The sequence below is a fragment of the Varanus komodoensis genome, unplaced genomic scaffold (assembly GCF_004798865.1).
Source record: "Varanus komodoensis strain SLA01 unplaced genomic scaffold, ASM479886v1 scaffold51, whole genome shotgun sequence".
NCBI lineage: Eukaryota > Metazoa > Chordata > Lepidosauria > Squamata > Varanidae > Varanus > Varanus komodoensis.
The window spans coordinates 5,166,245-5,184,937 of NW_025336100.1; the positions used below are offsets into that span (position 1 = coordinate 5,166,245).

The 18,693-nt window shown below is 40.6% G+C and overlaps 1 protein-coding gene across 3 annotated transcripts in view; it reads right to left on the reverse strand.

The window, feature by feature from the left end:
• MAP3K3 (mitogen-activated protein kinase kinase kinase 3) overlaps nt 1–18,693 on the reverse strand; it is a 73,168-nt gene that overhangs the window by 9,820 nt on the left and 44,655 nt on the right. For all 3 annotated transcript variants that reach the window (XR_006416398.1, XM_044447247.1, XM_044447248.1), the window contains 8 exons: nt 14,377–14,510; nt 13,547–13,620; nt 8,075–8,142; nt 6,824–6,916; nt 6,227–6,418; nt 4,479–4,627; nt 3,161–3,292; nt 2,921–3,050 (listed from right to left, as the gene is read on the reverse strand). Coding sequence is in view for 2 of the 3 variants with exons in the window: in XM_044447247.1 (XP_044303182.1) it covers nt 2,921–3,050; nt 3,161–3,292; nt 4,479–4,627; nt 6,227–6,418; nt 6,824–6,916; nt 8,075–8,142; nt 13,547–13,620; nt 14,377–14,510 (972 nt within the window). In the remaining variant the exon portion in view is untranslated. The remainder of the gene's footprint in view (nt 1–2,920; nt 3,051–3,160; nt 3,293–4,478; nt 4,628–6,226; nt 6,419–6,823; nt 6,917–8,074; nt 8,143–13,546; nt 13,621–14,376; nt 14,511–18,693) is intronic.

Genomic DNA, 18,693 nt, shown 5'->3' on the forward strand with positions numbered 1-18,693 from the left:
CTAGCTTTGTTGTTGCTCAGACTTCCTAAGGCCCATTTGACTTCAAATTCCAGGATGTCTGGCTCAAGATCAGTGACCATCCCATCGTGGTTATCAGGGATGTTAAGCTCTTTCTTGTATAGTTCCTCTGTGTAATCTTGCCACCTCTTCTTAATCTCTTCTGCCTCTGTTAGGTCCCTGCCATTTTGGTCCTTTATCATGCCCATCTTTGCATGAAACATTCCCTTCATATCTCCAATTTTCCTGAAGGGATCTCTGGTCCTCCCTATTCTATAGTTCTATTCTATATTCTTTGCACTGTTCATTTGAGAAGGCATTCTTATCTCTTCTAGCTATTCTCTGGAATTATGCATTCAACTGGGTGTATCTTTCTCTTTCTCCCTTGCCTTTCACTTCCCTTCTTTCCTCAGCTATTTGTACAGCTTCCTCAGACAGCCATTTTGCTTTCTTGCATTTCTTTTCCCTTGGGATGTCTTTAGTTGCTACCTCTTGTACAATGTTGCGAACCTCTGTCCATAGTTCTTCAGATACTCTGGCTATCAGATCTAATTCCTTAAATCTATTTGTCACCTCTACTGTATATTCATCAGGGATATGATTTAGGTCATACCTGAGTGGCCTAGTGCTTTTCCCTACTTTCTTCAATTTAAGCCTAAATTTTGCAATGAGAAGCTCATGATCTGAGCCGCAGTCAGCTGCTGGTCTAGTTTTTACTGACTGGATAGAGCTTCTCCATCTTTGTCTGCAGAGCACATAGTCAATCTGAGTTCTGTGTTGACCGTATGGTGATGTCCATGTGTAGACTCGTCTCTTGGGTTGTTGGAAAAGAGTGTTTGCTATGACCATTGTATTCTCTTGACAAAATTCTACCAGCCTGTGCCCTGCTTCATTTTGTACTCCAAGGCCCAACTTGCCTGTTATTCCATTTATCTTTTGGGTTCCTACTTGAACAATCCAATCCCCCATGATGATAAGGACATCATTTTTGGGTGTTAATTCTAGAAGGTGTTGTAGGCCTTCATAGAACCGGTCAATTTCAGCCTCTTCAGCACCAGTGGTTGGGGCATAGACTTGGACTACTGTGATGTTGAATGGTTTGCCTTGGATTCGAACTGAGATCATTCTGTCATTTTGGAGACTGTATCCCAGTACTGCTTTTCCTACTCTTTTATTGATTATGAAGGCTACTCCATTTCTTCTGAGGGATTCTTGCCCACAGTAGTATACCTGATGGTCATCTGAATTAAATTCACCCATTCCTGTCCATTTTAGTTCACTGATTCCTAAGATGTTGATGTTCAGTCTTGTCATCTCTTGCTTGACCACATCCAGCTTACCTTGATTCATGAACCTTACATTCTAGGTTCCTATGGAGTATAGATCTTTGCAGCATCAGACTTTCCTTTCACCACCAGATACATCTGCAACTGAGTGTCCTTTCGGCTTTGACCCAGTCGCTTTATTCTTTGTGGCGCTACTAGTACTAGCCCTCTGCTCTTCCCCAGTAGCACATTGAACACCTTCTGACCTGAGAGGCTCATCTTCCGGCATCATATCGTTTTGCCTTTTGGTACTGTCCATGGGGTTTTCATGGCAAAGATACTGGAGTGGGTTGCCATTTCCTTCTCCAGTGGATCATGTTTTGTCAGAGCTGTCTGCTATGTCCTGTCCGTCTTGGGTGGCCCTGCATGGCATAGCTCATAGCTTCATTGAGCTATGCAAGCCCCTTCGCCACAACCAGGCAGTGATCCATGAAGGAGCCATTAGATATAGTTAAGGGAAAAAAGAGTAAAAGACTAGGTAGGGTATTGTTAGGGTAAAAATTGACTCCTGAGGAACAAATGAGTGAATGTACAGTATGAAGGTATAGTTATCAACCCCATTATGATACACTAAACTGTTCACCAATACAAGATAGTCTACAACACATTAGTCAAATCTGGAATAGGTTGCAAGAAGTGTAGAAAGATGAGAAAATGCATACTGAGGGAAGGTAATCTACATTTGTGGTATGAGAAAGGAAGAAATAAAAAGAATGCTTCCCCACTTCTGTCCTGTTCTTGTCCTGTCTCTTTTCCCAGGAACTGTGGAGTGGAACAATTACTGCCATCAATTGCAGAATACATTGTCTTAAACTGTCAACTCTACAGATGAACAAAAGTTTTATTTTTATTTATGTATGTATTTGTCCAGTTTTTGATCAAGTTTTTTCCTGTATGGATCATCATGATGTAGCAAAATCCACACCACATTAATGTGCATGCTTATAACTGTCTGTCTGTCTTTCAAAAACACCCTTGTTGTGGGCTTCAATCCACCTTGGGATTGTTGCATCAGAGAGGGAGAGAGGGTTTACACCATGTCCTTTTGCACATGCAGATCAACCAAATACTCCTATTTGCCCTGGAGAGACTACTGGCTGCAAATGACTATTTTGGTGCAGATGGCAGTCTCTGAGGGTGGATGGGCAGAGATTTTGGACAGTAACACAGTGGCAGGATTAGAGTCCCCTCCCCATGCCATGATTTTGGTCTGACATTTCTATAGAAGCTTATTATAAAAGAGCAGACAATTGTCAGCATGTGCTTTTAAGTGCATCCCTTTATAAGTTGGTTTTCTGCAAAAATTTCCTTCTCACATGGAAGTTCAAACCAGAAAGCCAGTGTGGTTTAGTTGTTACAACACTGGATTGGGACTCAGGAGATCCTTGAGTCAAAAAACTCACTGAATGACTTTGGGCTAGTCATTGGGTTCTCAGAACACAATAAATCACATTCAAGTTTGAGTGGAGGTTGTCATTGAACCACATGTTCTTCTGCTGTTTGAATCCAGCCATGCTAACCAACCATGCACAGGCATCACAGTAAGGAATATAAGTACATATGCATTAACTGATCACCTGCCCCACTTTGTCTCTTACCCTTTATATCTCTGTGTACAATCATGTTGCTGTGAAGGTAACAGACCCCTTCCAAAATCTGCCTTGTGTACTTGCGAGTCACATTTTCCGTCAGTGCACCATAAGCCTTCAGCTGGTCTTTGACAGATCCCTTTACAGGAAAAGTATTGAACAGTACTTTAAAAAAGCAAACAATATTGCAGCCCACTGCAGTAAGAAAAATACGACAACTGTTTCCTAGAGGACAAAGTCAACTCTTACCCCTGGCATGTACTCCATGAAAATGCTCAGGGTCTTCTCTCCTCGGTCCCTCAAACATCCATAATACTGGACAATACGCTCATGCTGAAGGTTCTTCAGCAGCTGAATCTCACACTCCAAGGCACTCACTTCCTGAAAGCATAAAGAGAGCAGTTATTATATGTTGGTAAAGAAACAGGATGTTGGCCTTTTCCACAAATGTTCCTCTGTAGAGGAATTACAAGAGACATAATGACCTTGGTATGATAAATCTTGGTTTATTGAACTAAGAATTAGCCTTGTATTTGTATGCTCCCTCCTCATCTTTCTCATTTCATCTTGTGCATTTGTCTTCAAAGAAGTTGAGTATTGGGTTTCATTAAACTATAGTTTCTCACAGTACTGGAAACCATGATTATAGCACTGTTTACGGTGATCCTTAATGAGTATATGCAGCGAGGTGACATGTTATAATTGTAAGTGATACAACTGAAAAGCTCTCAGCAGGATTTTGCTAAGAAGTTATTTCTCCTGCTCCAACCAGTATACAGTATAATGTTATTCATTTAAGAATTCCATCTTGATGCAGGTTGCAACTCATTTGGAAAAGTTACACCATATAGTTGATATTAATTTGGGATTGTGCTTTACTGAGTTCAAGAAAGCCAGTATTAGTAAATCAACCACAAATCCTTGTTTAAAGCTGGCTTACAACCCAGGCTTGTTTGGGCATAACAAACCATAATCTCAGGACTGAGCATCATATTATAGTATTGATAACTAGCTTGTTTATCCACTTGTACCTTATAATCACAGTTTTGCAGCTTCCTTTGGAGACCTTGCACTGTAAACCTCTCTCCCTCCCACTCAAATCCCAAATGTTTTCCTATCATTGATCTCTTTTGCTTCTCACCATCGGAGATACACCCATGAATGCTGCACTTATCATACACTGTTGACCAAAACTTGATCCAAGAGCGCAATCTCAAAGTAGCCAGAATATTCCTCCATTCTATCTTTTCATCTTTTCAAGACCCACCCCAACTTTTAGGTGTGAATTGTACACAAGAGCACATACCTATTCTGACACCCATTCAAGTGGTACGAGGAGGAGAAGCATTCCCAGATGTGGTCGCAGTTGGTGCAAGAAGAGCAGGGAGAAGCTCCACCAACAATTTCAACAAGATCAGTAGATGAGGAACATCCCCTAAACTGCATATGGATAGCTGAATTGTGCAACAGGTGGAAAGCCTATTCAGTAAAGATCTAGTTGAAGAAATTGCTAGAACAGGCATTAGACTGTTGGAGAACATTTACTGAATGCTAGACATGCAAGTACCTTGCTTGTTTCAGGACTCTCTGGGTCAAACCGGACCTGCTTAGCTGCAAGTTCTCTACCTGTATCCACATCATAGCACAAGTACACATGACCAAAGGCACCCTGTCCAAGGAGTTTTCCTCGTCGCCAGTTGACTGGAGCACTTGGAGCTGTTCAATACAACAGTTACTTCAATTTTAATGCCACCCTCAAATATTTCTCTATCCACATCAACAGGAATTATATAAAATTTCTGAAGGGTTAAAAGCAACACATGAGAGAGACAGAGATATGCTTCCAAACTCCAAGTTAAGACAGCAAGTTGTGGCATATAAATGATGTTTTAAAATACAGTTGTCAGTCTTAAGTTCACAAGAACTGCTATGCACACCAAAGGCCATCTCTCATCAATGATGACTCAAAAGCCTCAGGGGAGCCTCTAAGCATGGCAAAATGGTTTCTCCTATCATTCATCCCCAGTACTGCTAAATAGAACAGTACTGTCCTTATGTATCTTATAACTAAGAGCCACAGACAGAATGATTTAGAGATTAAAAACTTCTGAGGATGTTGGAGTCATACAGGAAAAAAAAACCCCTAGGATTTTCCTTTCCCTGTGCCCTCAGGGGAAAAAAAATCAAAATTTTGGTCAAAATGAAAAAAAAGTGCAATACTTTCTTATCAAAATTTATCTTATTTTATCACATGTACATACTAAAAAGTATCATTTATAAAATGTAGCATAATAATACAATTATCCTATTGCCCTAAGCTCTTTAGTGCAGTTTACTTCTAGATAAGCATACAAAGCACCAGAACGTCCACAGAAACAATCTCCTTTTTGTACAGGAGACTTATTCCCAGGTAAGTGCATATAGGGTTAGATATACCTTATTCCCAGGTTAAGTGCATAGCCTTAGCTTATACAAGCAAAAGGACAGGATACTTGAGTCTAGCATCTGCAAACTAGATTAAAGATTGCTGCAAGAGAGCAAGTAATCATTCACAAGAAAAGGATGTGTGCTTTTCATGAAAATGGCAGCACACTTAAGGTACATAAAGATCTTGAATCTGCTGTCCACATGTACCAGAGGACTAAGCAAACATTTAGAGGTGTGGATGCATTTGGCAAAGAACAATTAACTGCTGAAAATACTGAGTACAAGGCAGAGATGGAACCTGAACCCCAACACACTAAACAACTAGAACCCACAATTTTCAGCAGAAACAGAAGCCTATTTCATAGCCCACCCCAGCTGCTGCTAAGAAAATGTTTTTGGTTTTTTTTTAAGTGGGAGGGGTGAATTGGTGCTCATGGGTACTATACTACCAAACACTGATATACACATACAAAGCAGTTAGAATTCTCTAATACTGTTGTCTTATATTAAAATCTGTATACTACACATTTGAGTGAAAAAAGACACCATAAAGATTACCATAAAAAGATTCCAAAAGACAGTTCATCAATTTTACCACTATTCTAAAATAAACAAATACATAAGTAAATAAATAATTTTACTGGCAGAAAAAGTGAAAATCAAATCCTCAGAAAACTGCCCTGAATGTTGGTATTTTTTCCCCTCAATGTCTTCTCATCTCTTTTATAAATTTTATCATATCTGTTAGAAAGCCCTAAATGCTAGCAGCTCTCCCTAGAGCCTATGATGGCTGCTGGCTCAGTAAAGAATGGTTTCCATTTGTCCATTTTGAATGTACAGGAAAGTCGCTGTCACCTCTGGTATTCCCTCTACTACACATTTGCTTACACTTTGTCGGGATGTTCCTCTCCTGCATGATGAGAGTATTCTCACTGTCAGCACACCGCAGGTGCCCACGGGGGTCAAAATACTGTACTGTCAGGCCTAGGTGCTCTCCGTTGGTGCTCAAGGAGCGGCTTGATGGCACCAGTGTAAAGAGGTTGCCCTGGTGGCGCCGAATGCGAGGAAATGTCTTCCGACCTGTAAGGAAAAGATGAAACCCCCTGGTGTTGGAAAATTAGTTTATTTACAGAATTATCCAATAAATTAATTCAAATTACTCATGTATTTTGAACATATGCTCTTTTTAAGAGACAGCAATATATGAGGTATGTCAGGGTATACTTTATTTTCATCTTTGTATAACCCTCAAGAATACAGGAATTAGCATCATCCTACTGATTTCTGATCTTTTCCCCCTTTACTTTTAAAGCCATTGCAGTTCAGAAAAGGTAATTTCTCTCATTCATCCTTCTAGCGCTGCCAACCAGTTTCAAAATAAGGAAAGGTGCTAGCAGCTGGAGAAGCAGACATCTCTACTAGGATATAAAGTGGCTACCTTATCATTAAAAGCAAGGTTCCTTCCTGCAGCACAGGAATACCCACCATCGCTATAATCTTTGTGCTGCATGGAGACATGGTAACGCCGAGGGTATGTTCCACCTTTCTCTACTTTGTCACAGATTGGATTCTCATGGTCTAGGATGGAGACAAAGCAGCAGAACACATTACCTTAGTAAACATGAAGCCTTTGCATAAAAGATAACGCTAGTAGAGGTCCTAAGGGGTGAAAAAAATCAGTGAATCTCATCACTGCAGGAACACTTTTACTAGAGGAGTACAAACCTTAACAGGAGATGCACAAACCTTACACAATCTATTTGATAGCTAAAATATGGACCCAAATAATGCAGGTGCAGGCACCCATTTTACCCCAAGGGCCTGGTGTGATGCTGGGTGGAGAGCTGGAGGTCTGCAGGTCTGTTGGGTGGGCAGGGGAGGAAGTCAGCAGTGTAAGGGCCTAGGCTGGTGATGTGGAAGACTGGAGATGACTGACATGCAAGGAGAGGAGGGTTAATCAGCTGAACACAAGGACCATACTTTTAACCAGGTGAATGGCACAAAGGGATGACCTTTCTCATCTATTGTCCTCCCCTGCACAATCACACTCCCTACAACCTAGGACACAGCTCTTGGGCAAGCTGGAGAGAGGATAATGTACATGGGGGAAATAATATGCAGCAAATGCATATTATTATTAAATGCAAATTGCCCACATGTGATCTAGCCAAACTGCAATTTTTGTATCTCTAAAGGTTATGAATTTTTTTTAATATTTTGGACTGAAATGTTGGAGGAAAGATGTATATTGCATAAAAAGCACAGAACGATTAAAGAGTAATAACAACAGCTCACTGAATTGTTCAGAGCACAGAATCCAGCCCTGATCCTACTGAGATATTAGGGCAGCTGACATATGACTATTACTTTATCCAAATATCTGCTCTTCTAATAATTAAAGGAATAGTTTTCATTTCACCAGACCTTCTTGAAAGAGAAAGCAGCACATTAATATGTGTCTCCCTCCTAGATCAGGAAACATTTAACCTGGCAGTGGCAAGAGAATCTGAGAAGTGGAACTGACCTGGTCCCTTACTACTGATATCCACCCTGTAACAGTCTGTAAGCCAGGTAATTCCAGGCAGTTTACAGACACATTGCCTGCACATTTCAAAACACATTCTTTACTTTGAACACATACATGAAATATACAGTGACTATAGAGCAGAGGAAAAAAACCTATGAAATAGGTTCCTCACACCTTTCAGTTACCATCAGAACAATCAACTAACTTACCTGAAAAATCTTGCCTGTGGTCTGGGAAACTCTGAGTCCGGGACATGCAGGATTTTCGGAAGGAAAGGCTGTTTGGAAGTAAAGGATTATGGAATAATTCAGTTTTGCTTTTAAGAACTGAGAATGGAAATTGCCTAAATTTCATAATCATGTGATAAAAAGAGGCACCTACCCTGCAAATAGGTGGGCAACTAAAACCCAAATAAATGACAATAGTGTGTCTGAATCCAATAGTGTGTGTCTGCATTGTGGAATTTCTGCAGTCTCAAAGATTATACAGTGAAAATGTGTTGTATTTCAACTTTTTAAAAAGTGTCATTTCTATAAAAATAGTACACAGTATATTTAATTAGTACTAAACATAGCATAGATTAAATTGTTTAGAATCTGTAGTAAAGGGAGGGGGATAATGAGATAATAAACCTCTATATTGTCATGGTAATTTAAATTAGTCCTTCCCTGTAGAGGTGGGGTATCCAATTATGAGAGTATGTCTAAGGCCCCTGTTGCATGGTGAAATGCCAAAGTGCCACTGATGCAGTTGCTTCTAAGTGTCTTTATGTGGAAGACTCCCTGTTTACTGACTTTGTATGGAGAAACACACTAGAACAGTGGTTTTCAACCACTGGTCCACCAGCATTTCCTGCCAGTCCATGAAGAGCTGCTGTCATGTGCACATGTGAGGCTCTGAGGCAGCACCAGGGCTCCCTCTTCTGGCATGTCATGAGCAGAGGCATGTCATGAGTGGAGCCGGCTAGAGCCGGGGGTCAGACTAGATGGTCCAGGAGACCGCTTCTGAGTCGTCGTGTTTCTTCTGGACAGAGAGCAGGATAGCAGCCCTGGTCGTTGCAGGTCTGGGCCCACAGTCAATTGCAGTCCCCTGAAATATTACGAGCACCACCTGGGAGCCCTGAGGAAAGAGTTATATAAGAACCGGCTCTCCCCTTCAGATGCTACCTCAGCAACAAAGTGTTTTGATGTTGTTGGAACTCCCTGTGCTGTCTGGAACCTGCTCTGGAAACTGTCAGTCACCTTGCTCTTGCCTCTGCTTCTGGACCTTGCCTGTCTTTACCTGCTCCAGCTTCTCCTTGGCTTGTCTCTCTGGCTTTCAACTCCTGACTAGTATTGACTGCTCTGCTCTATCTGGATTGACCTACCTTGCACTTCTATTAACTGCCTTGATATCAGGACTGCCTATGATTTGGAATGGGCCTGTATATTGTACTGGTTGTCTGGGTCCTGGTGCCCTGACCTGATACCCAGCTGCCCTTGTCCCAAATACTGACAGTGCGCATGACAGCGGCATCTCACTCACCCCGACCAGCATGGGGTTAGCTGTGCTCACACTGCCAATTCCCCACCATTTCTTCACTGGAGGAGGCTGGGAAGGGAAGGGGCAGCTCAGTGGGCCTGTGAAGATGGAATCTTTTCCTTTTCCTGCTGGGAAGGGAAATGCTGAGGGGGATTGTGTTGGGTGTGTTTTCTCAGCCAATCTGTGCAGGTGTGTATTGGGGCCTGAGGAGAGTGTTTGCTGTATTTCAGTATTTAATATTATGAATATTATTGTATTAAGTAACTTCGTTTGATTTTGTATTGCTCTGCTGTTAATATTGTATTTGAATTTGTATTTGCTATGAGCATCGTATTCCATTTATACTGATTTTGTATTTTGCTATTGTAAATGTTAGTATTCTTGAAAAGAAGCAAGATTTCCCAGTAGCCTTATTTGAGTTACATATGGCTCTCTAAATATTTCAGTTGAAAGACGTAGTACTACAACCTCTCCTGAGAAAAATCCTCCCTGGAATAATGGGGTCCCATGCTAATAATCATCTGGCCACAAGTGCTCCCTTTTAGAGTAATATGCCCCAAAAAGGGTGGGTAGGGGCATCCAAGCTGAAGGCACTCTTGAACAAAAGGGATTATCTGGATCTGTTTCAGTCTAGGCTCAGTTGAGAGAAGAAATCATCCTTGGTTACCTTCTTCAGGAGGAAGATGGTGAAGTACAATCCTATTATTTCTTCTTGATCTCTCAAGAAGATGCATTTATTCATTCAACTTTTTCCTTGACTTGTAACCAAACATGACACAGTTTTCTTTTACTGCCCCTCTTGTAAACATTTTAATGCATTTATTATTTTGTGGTATTTTACTTTTCCTTTTGTATTGTATTGCATGTGTTTTTATGCAAACTTTTTGGAGATCTGACATTTCCTGGGACCATGAAGATTAACAGCTTGCAAGGGCTAGGTTGCATCTTACAAGGACTGGAAAGAGGGCATTTGGCCACAGGATGAAAAGGTTTATCAGGAGGGCTTTAAAATGAATCCTACAGGGTAGGAAGAAGTACACCTAGACGTGGCAACAGAAAAAGACTCATGCACAACAACAGAGAGAGCAGCTCTAACAGTGCCCGATCATAGTCTTACAAAAAATGCAGGAAGAAAGCTAGAGTATAAAGTACATGGTCTTCCATGTATATATACTAATGTTTGGAGTATGGGAAATAAACAGCATGAACTTGAACTCCTAACACAGAAGAGTGAATACAACCTGATAGGTATAACTGAAATGTGGTGGGATGACTCACATGATTGGAATTCAGTAACTGAAGTGTATAAGCTCCTCAAGAAAAACAAAAGTAACAGAGAGGGAGCAGAGTTCCACTATATGTTAAAGATACATATTTCTGCATAGAAATACTGGGAGATGAGTTTAGTAGCCCTATTGAGAGCATCTGAGAACAACAACAAATACTACTACAAAGTCTGCTTAGGAGTATGTGCATAGTAAAAGACAGGGGAAAGAAATGGGGGTTCAACTTCTCATTGTGGATGGCAAAATAACAGATGACAAAGAAAAGGCAAAAGTGCTCAATTCCTATTTTGGCTCTGTCTTCTGCAAAATGAAGATCTATAACCTCCATGATGAAAAGGAAGTACAAGCTGAAGGAGCAGGATAGCAGTTCATGATTGACAGGTCAAGGAACATCTAATTGGGCTGAAGGAGTCCTAATCTCCAGGCCCCAATGAACTCCATCCTAGAGTAAAAAAGGAACTGGTGGAAGAAATCTCTATTATCTTTGAGAAATCATGGAGAACAGGGGAAGTGTCAGATGACTAGAGAAGGGCTAATGTCCCTATTGTATCTTCAAGAAAGGAAAAGAAGAACCTGGGAACTACTCAGTCTAATGTAAATCCCTGGGAAAGTTCTGGAGCAGATTATAAAACTGTCAGTCTGCAAACATCTTGAAAACAATGCAGCACTACCTGGAAGCCCTGAAGGAAAAGCTATATAAGTGGCTCTTCCCTCTAGAAGCTGACTCAGCAATGAAGGTCTCCTGACTTGCTGTAGTCCCGCTTACTGCCTGGTCATCACTGACCAAGTTCCTGTGTCTGGTCTTTGATCCTGTTCCTGGCTTCTGCCCTGATCCCAAGGTATCTTCTCCTGTTTGTATCGCTTCATGGGTTACTGACTGCCTTGCTGGTTATATGGGACCTACCCTGACTATGTTATTGTCTAAGTAGACTGTACCTTGCCTTGTGCTTCTGTTACTCTTGGCTCTCAACTCAGACTACTTAACTTGCTTAAAGATTGTTATTTGGACATTGGCTTAGTTGCCTGGGTCCTGATGCCCAGTCTGTTGTTCTGCCACCCATATCCTGGACTCCAACAGGTAGCCTCTATAGCTGATCTGCCTAGGGCTTCTGAATTCTATCAGAGGCTGCATTTACAGTTTCAGTCAGAGGAAACCTCTTATCACAAAGATGTCTGGGTTTGAAAAATGGTACCCAAGGTCCTACTTATCTTGCATCAGGATAAGAGAGAATTATTTCAAATCATGTACAAGTTGTACTTGAGTTCCTATGTAGAGCTGAGTAACTTTCCCCTTCCAGATGTTGGCTGGCTGCCATCTCCTATTAGTCCTAACAGAGCCAATGGTGAGGAATGATGGAAGTTGCAGTCTAACAACATCTTAAGGACCACACATTGCCAACCTTACCCTACATGATAAATTTCATGCAATACCAGTGATGTGTGCTAGAGGTATAAAACTTAAAAAGCTGACTTTCGGAATATTTTGTGGAGTTGCTCTGAAACTGCATTTTTAAAGAGAGATGCGTGTAATATAATTTTGCTGATGGTACCTTAAGATCCTCTGATAATTATATTAGACTACTTAGAGCTGTTTGCTTCTGTTCAATGAGAGTTTATTGGGAATTTATTAACGATGGCAAAAATGTAGCAGTCTGCCCATACTCTAATGAGATAATTAATTACTACAAGATTATCTGTTTCATTTAGAGTACAGCAGCATGTGATAGAGTTGCTATTGCACACATGATCTTCTTGTGGGCTTCCCATAGCCACCTGGTTGGCCACTGTGGGAACAGAATACTGAACTAGACGGGCCTTTGATTTGATCCAGCAGAAATCATATGTTTGGGTTTTCTGATTCAAGGTCAAAGATGCACCGATTGGAAAAGGAAAGTCCTCTAACAGGCAAAAGAGGACACAGAGAAAATAAATTTCTTAAGAGTCACAGAATTCTTTATCCAACTCTACTTTTTTTAGCAATTAGTCTTGCTTGAGACAATACAGAGCATATAATGTATATATTATTATAATACATATTATTATATATTGTGCAGAGTGATTTTCATTCTAAACCACCTTGAGTTTTCATCACAATGGAACATTTTTACTTCTCACTACAGTAAGCCATAAGAAATTTACATGAGAAAAAGTCTTGCCATAGGTAATCTTACTTTCTCCCTTTTATTTCTGGCCTAGCTACACATGGAAAATATTCATCCTAAAAACTGAAGCTAATTGAGATCTAGTTTCTTGGCTTTTGGCTGCACTAACAAATTACTTCTCAGTAGCACTTTGGGTAATAGTTACTGCAGGATTATAAAACACCACTGTCACACTATTCAGTCATTATTGGAAATGCATCAAACTGCATTAATCAACTACTAGAAATCAAGTAACACAAGTATGAGAAGCAGATAACAGAAGTACTAAAGAAAAGAGCTAAACAACTAAAAAAAGCCAAATTGTGCAGAAAAGAATGAAACTCATACCCAGAGTCATTGTCAATTTCACTAGAAGATAAACTAAGCAACAGTAATATTGTGGAATGTGCTTCCCAGAGAGGTTCGTCTGGCGCCGAGCCTATATTCTTTTCAGTGCCAGGTCAAAACCCTTTTATTCAATCATTATTTCAAAAAATTAGTATTTTAATGGCTTTAACAGTCGCTTTTGATACAATTTATTTTTATTGGGTATATATTGTTTTATCATATTGTATTGTTTTATTGTATTCTGATTTTAATATTGTAAGCTGTCCTGAGATGTCATACATAAAGGACGGTATATAAAAGTTCTAAATAAATAAATAAATAAATAAAACGCAGATCAGATAGAGAAAAGGCACAAAAAGCATTTCAAAACCATTAAGGCCCATACCTGTCTCCTGACTGGCTCAAGGACTGACAACTGCCAGATATAGAGCTTTCAGCACTGCTTAAAGGATCCAACAACTATAAGAGAAGGTCACAGAAATTCAAGTTGAATTAGCTCTGGTCTGGTCTGGTCTTGAAAATCTAACCAAAAAGGCACTGTAGAGAATTTAGCTAGAATTGACCAATATAAATTGATTTATTTGTCCATGCATGTTATGTCTGAGTGATAACATTCACTCTAAGATTAGGATGCCATAGTCTATGCATGGGGGGAATACTTCAGTATTTCATAAACACCATATGCAAATTATCATACTTCAGCAAGTGGACATGCTGTCTTACTGGAGTGAACAGGTAAGAAAAAGAGATGAGCTCAGCAGAAACAATCTCACTGGAAAAAGCAATCCCCGTGGACCAACTATGCATTTCAGCATCTAAGAGAAGAAGCTGTCTCCTGGAACCAAACTGTAAAAGTTGATGATAGTAAAGCACAGTAAAATAGCTCTCTCTGTGTACATATACAGATCAGCACCTGCAGATAAGCAGCTACACATAAGAACATGAGAAGGCTGGACAAGGTTTGCAACTCAGTGATACAGCACATGCATAAGGCTGTAGCGTCAATGTCCAGCATTTCATAGTACGGCTGGAAAAAAGTCCCATTTGAAACTTTGCAATTCTGCAGTTATTGCAGACAATGCAAGGTAGCTGAATTAATAGTCTTGCATTGTATAAGACAGTTTCCTGTGTAACACTCTAAAAGAGAACACAGACCAGGAGAACAGATGGTACTGATAGTTTTACTCTGACATGTTCCATTTACTTCACACTTACACACTGTTCACTGGATTCTGGGATGAATTCTCCTTCACTATGGATGCTGGTGTAGGATCCTTGACGAGCAATTCGCTGCTGTCTCTCTGGAACATACCCTGGAGGGGGTGAACTTCGACCTGTATTCTGAGAAGCTGAGGATTTAAAAATATTTATTAAAAAACACAGGGAAAGGACATCTAAAAGGAAAACTGGTGTGTTCTTTTCTGTGCTCCTGAAACACCCCCATCCTTCCACCATGGGACTGAGGAACCAAGGCACATAGTCTTAGCTTTCACTTAGATTAAACCTGGTACAGGAGAAGAGACCAAGTGATGGGCTTAGATGTGCAAAAACTCAGGATGAATTTCTAATTTAACCAAAAGTCTAATTTGGCAGGTTTGAACTCACAAGCCCTCAGCTTAGATTAGGAGGGTTACTGTTAAAATGTTTTGCATCCTGAGCTTTTAGGATAAAACAGGAAATAATCTAGTATTTTGTAGCCAATAGGTAAAATATAAAATTTTGAAAGGCAGAGAGGCTAAGCCTGGAGGCAGCTGCCAGTGACCAGCCCTCCATCTTGACTCAACTTGGTCCAGGTCTTGCCTCTAACTTGCATGTAGTGAAGAAAAAAGTCAGAGTACAACACTGGAGAGGTAAAGCCATGGATGTCACAAACTGACTTGGCTAAAAAGGCCAGCTCAAAGTGCAGATTCCCAAACAGAGTCCGAGATCAACACAGAGAAGCAGTCTGAAAGACAGCATGATCCAAATAACAGGGTTGCTGTGTGGAGCCGAGGCTGAACACAGTGCAAAAAGCAAAGAGGCAGGTGCGATCTCATGAAGATGCTAATGCTGGCAGTAAGGGATCAGAGACATGAGAGATCCACCAGACTGTGTAGTTACACAGACAGTGTTTTTCCAATCACAGGTGGGCAGAACTGGGGACTTAAGGTAGCCTGTGCTTCTACAGACCACACAGGAGCAGTAAACAATTAGTCCAGTCCTCAAGGATTCCTGCTGAGGAAGAATCCCCTAATATTGAATCCCCTAATCCCCTAAGAATCCCTGTAAATTTAGAGACCCCTCATATTCTGGGTCTGCTGCTGCCAAAGGACATGGCGCAACTTCCCTAAGGAAGCGAGGGGTGCTTAAGGGAAATGCTGTGGTTGGAGTGGTTCGTATGGCTTTCAGCCTCAGGATCTCTTGGCATGAACCTAAGTCAAGCACAACACTCACATGCCTATACCTGCTATCACTGTTCTTGCTTCTGATGCCTGGAGATAGACTCGGATATGTTCAGCTACCTTTCTTTCCTTGAACAGCAAACAAGCCTTGTCTGTCCCCTTACATGCCACCTGACCTTCCTTTGCTCCACCTCCCTGAACCACTTACAGATGGTACAATGACAAATACCCCATTTCATGATCATAGATCTACTGCCCTAGTTCCAGAAAAGTGGTACAGAGCTTTAGCTAAGGGAACCCTATGTATTCCCACCCAGGGCAGGGGAAAGAGGGGCAATCCTTCTGAGGGTTGCTGTGATCTAAAAGATTTAAAAAACTCTCATGTACAATGGATAGCTTCTGTGAGAAATGCTCAAGAAAATGACCGACATGTGAAAAACTGCTTCTAGAAAGGTCAGCAGGGTTCATAAGCACCGCAGTAAGATCATCAGGATCAGCACATATGTGAATAGATTGTGAGACCAGAAAAGCATTGCATTTGATCTTTTCCAACATACCACCAGTGGCAACATCCAGTCGTTGCTTCTTTCTGGAAGTTAGTAGGAGGATATATTTTGTACTGAAAAAGAATTTACTATTTGCTGATAGAATCATAGAATAGTAGAGTTTCAGAAGCCAAGACCATTGGGTCCAACCCCCTGCCCAGTGCAGGACTCCAAGTGAAACCATCCCTCTCAGATGGCTTTCTAGCTGCATCTTGAAAGCCTCTAGTGTGGGAGAGCCCAAAACCTCCTTAAGTAATTGGTTCCACTGTTACATTGCTCTAACAATCAAGAAGTTTTTTCTCTCTCGATGTTATGCTGAAATCTGGCTTCCTGTAACTTGAGCCCATTATTCTACATCCTGTACTCTAGGATGATTGTGAAGAGATTCTAGCCGTCCTTTGCATGACAAACTTTCAAGAACTTGAAGAATGCTGTCATATATTCCTCAGTTTTCATCTGGGTAAATGGTTCCAGTTCCATCAATCTCTCCTCAGAGGGCTTTGTTTCCAGTCCCGAGATCATCCTAGTTGCCCTTCTCTGAAAACTTTCCAACTTGTCTGCATCTTTCTTAAAATGTGGTACCCAGAACTGAATGTAGGACTCCAGATGAGACCTAGAAAGTGCCGAGCAGAGGGTAACTAGTACTTCATGTGATTTGGAAGTGATCCTTCTGTTAATGCAGCCCAAAAGAGCATTTGTCCTTTTTGTAGTTGCATCACATTGCTGACTCCTTTTCAGCTTGCGATCTACAATAATTTCAAGATCCTTCTTTGTAATATTGTTGAGTCAACTATGCCCCACCTTGTTGCTATGCATTTTGTTTCTTTTTCCTAGGTGTAGAACTTGGCATTTGTCCCTACTGAATTTCATTCTGTTGTTTTTAGCCCAGTGCTCCAGCCTTCAAGGATCACCTTGAATCTTCGTTCTGTCTTCCAGAGTATGAGCTATCTCAATCATGATGTACATGCTGCTTTAAATTACAAACCTGCCTTTGGAATTAACAAATAAATTGGTTTTTCACACTCTTGTGGCAGCTTAAATGCTGATATTACAAGGATTGGAATCATAAATGCTCATCTCCTTTAAGGCAATGGATAAAGCACTACAATGCTTGCAATATTTGAACAAGTGTCATATAGGTGCTGAATTTAAAAAAGCAAAACAAAACTACTTCATCATATCCACATTTTCAGAGTCACTGAAAGCAACTCTGCTATTTAACTGAGCTTCATACTGCTTGTAAGAGAAATGCAATAATTATATATATGGCTGCTTATTTCAAATGAACACAGAATTCTGTGTGTATTTACTTAAAACAGTAGGATACCATATTAAAAGACAGTAGTATATAGATGCTAAGGCAATTCTTCTCTTTACATATAATCAGTGCTTACAATACACTAGCACCACCTACTGGTTAACCGGAGGAAACAGGAGGCTAGGAAATCTGATTTTATCATGTGTCAGTAAGTAACCAAGGGCAGAAGTTCTGAAAGCTCTGAAGATTTTTTAAAAGAACAAAAAGTCATCTTTCAGATGGAGAGCTGCATCACTTTTATGATGGAGCACTTTCATCAGGAAGACCAAGATGGCCTTTAATCTCTCATTTTCTCCAGGGAATTAAATGTATGTGAAAATTCCCCCTTTATATACATTATGTGATCTGAAACAGACTTGCTGTCTTTCTGCATGCATGAGAGAGAGAAATATATTTGAGACGGAGGGATATTCAAAATTCCTTCCAAAATCTGTCTCCCCCACCCACCATTGACACATTCAGTTGTTAAAAATATGTTTGTATGCTTTAAGATATTTCTATACCTACTGGCTTTTATTATTCTATTTTTATTCTGTTTATGATACTATTGTTACAAAAAAGACAGCTTTGGTTATTAGCTGGTATAGATATAAACATTGTATTTATAGTTTCAGGTCTTGGTATTGTGAACTGCCCTGAGGGCTTTGGTTAATCCTGTGACAGAAAACATAGACTTTGTATGGACAGTTAAGACAACAAATCTACCTTCTTTAGCAACCTAGATACCACTTGCTTGTTGTTTACCATCAGATACTAAGAACCTGGATGTTTGCACCTCCAATATAAACATTTTAAAAGTGTGGATGCAACTCTTGTGGACTTGCTTTTCAAAGATTTACTTTTTATTATAAAATTTCTACTGAACCAGACCATGAAGGTGAAAACAATTTATTTTACATTAGTTTATACATATTGATTTCAATTTGTGCAAATGAAATGTGAGTGTATCACTGTCTAAGAAGCATACACAGACTGGCCCATCAGGGCCTTCCCATCACAGTCCACATGTGCCTGGCTGCCTCTGTCTGGTGTCTAGCCAGCTTTGCTGCCTTGGAGTAGACGAGATGTGCCAACTTTCAGAAGTTGTTTGGGAAGTACCTGGCCATGACTGCCATCTTCGCCCAGAGGAAGAGCTAGCAGTGGGCCATGGTTGCCTCATAGCTGGAGATCCTGAGGTCCAGCAAGGCAGCAGTGCATACTTGCCTGGCAAGGCCATTGCAGCATTGCCTTTCCCTGCAGGGGTCCCTTGAATAAACTCCACTATGATGGAGTTGGGTTTTAATGTTGG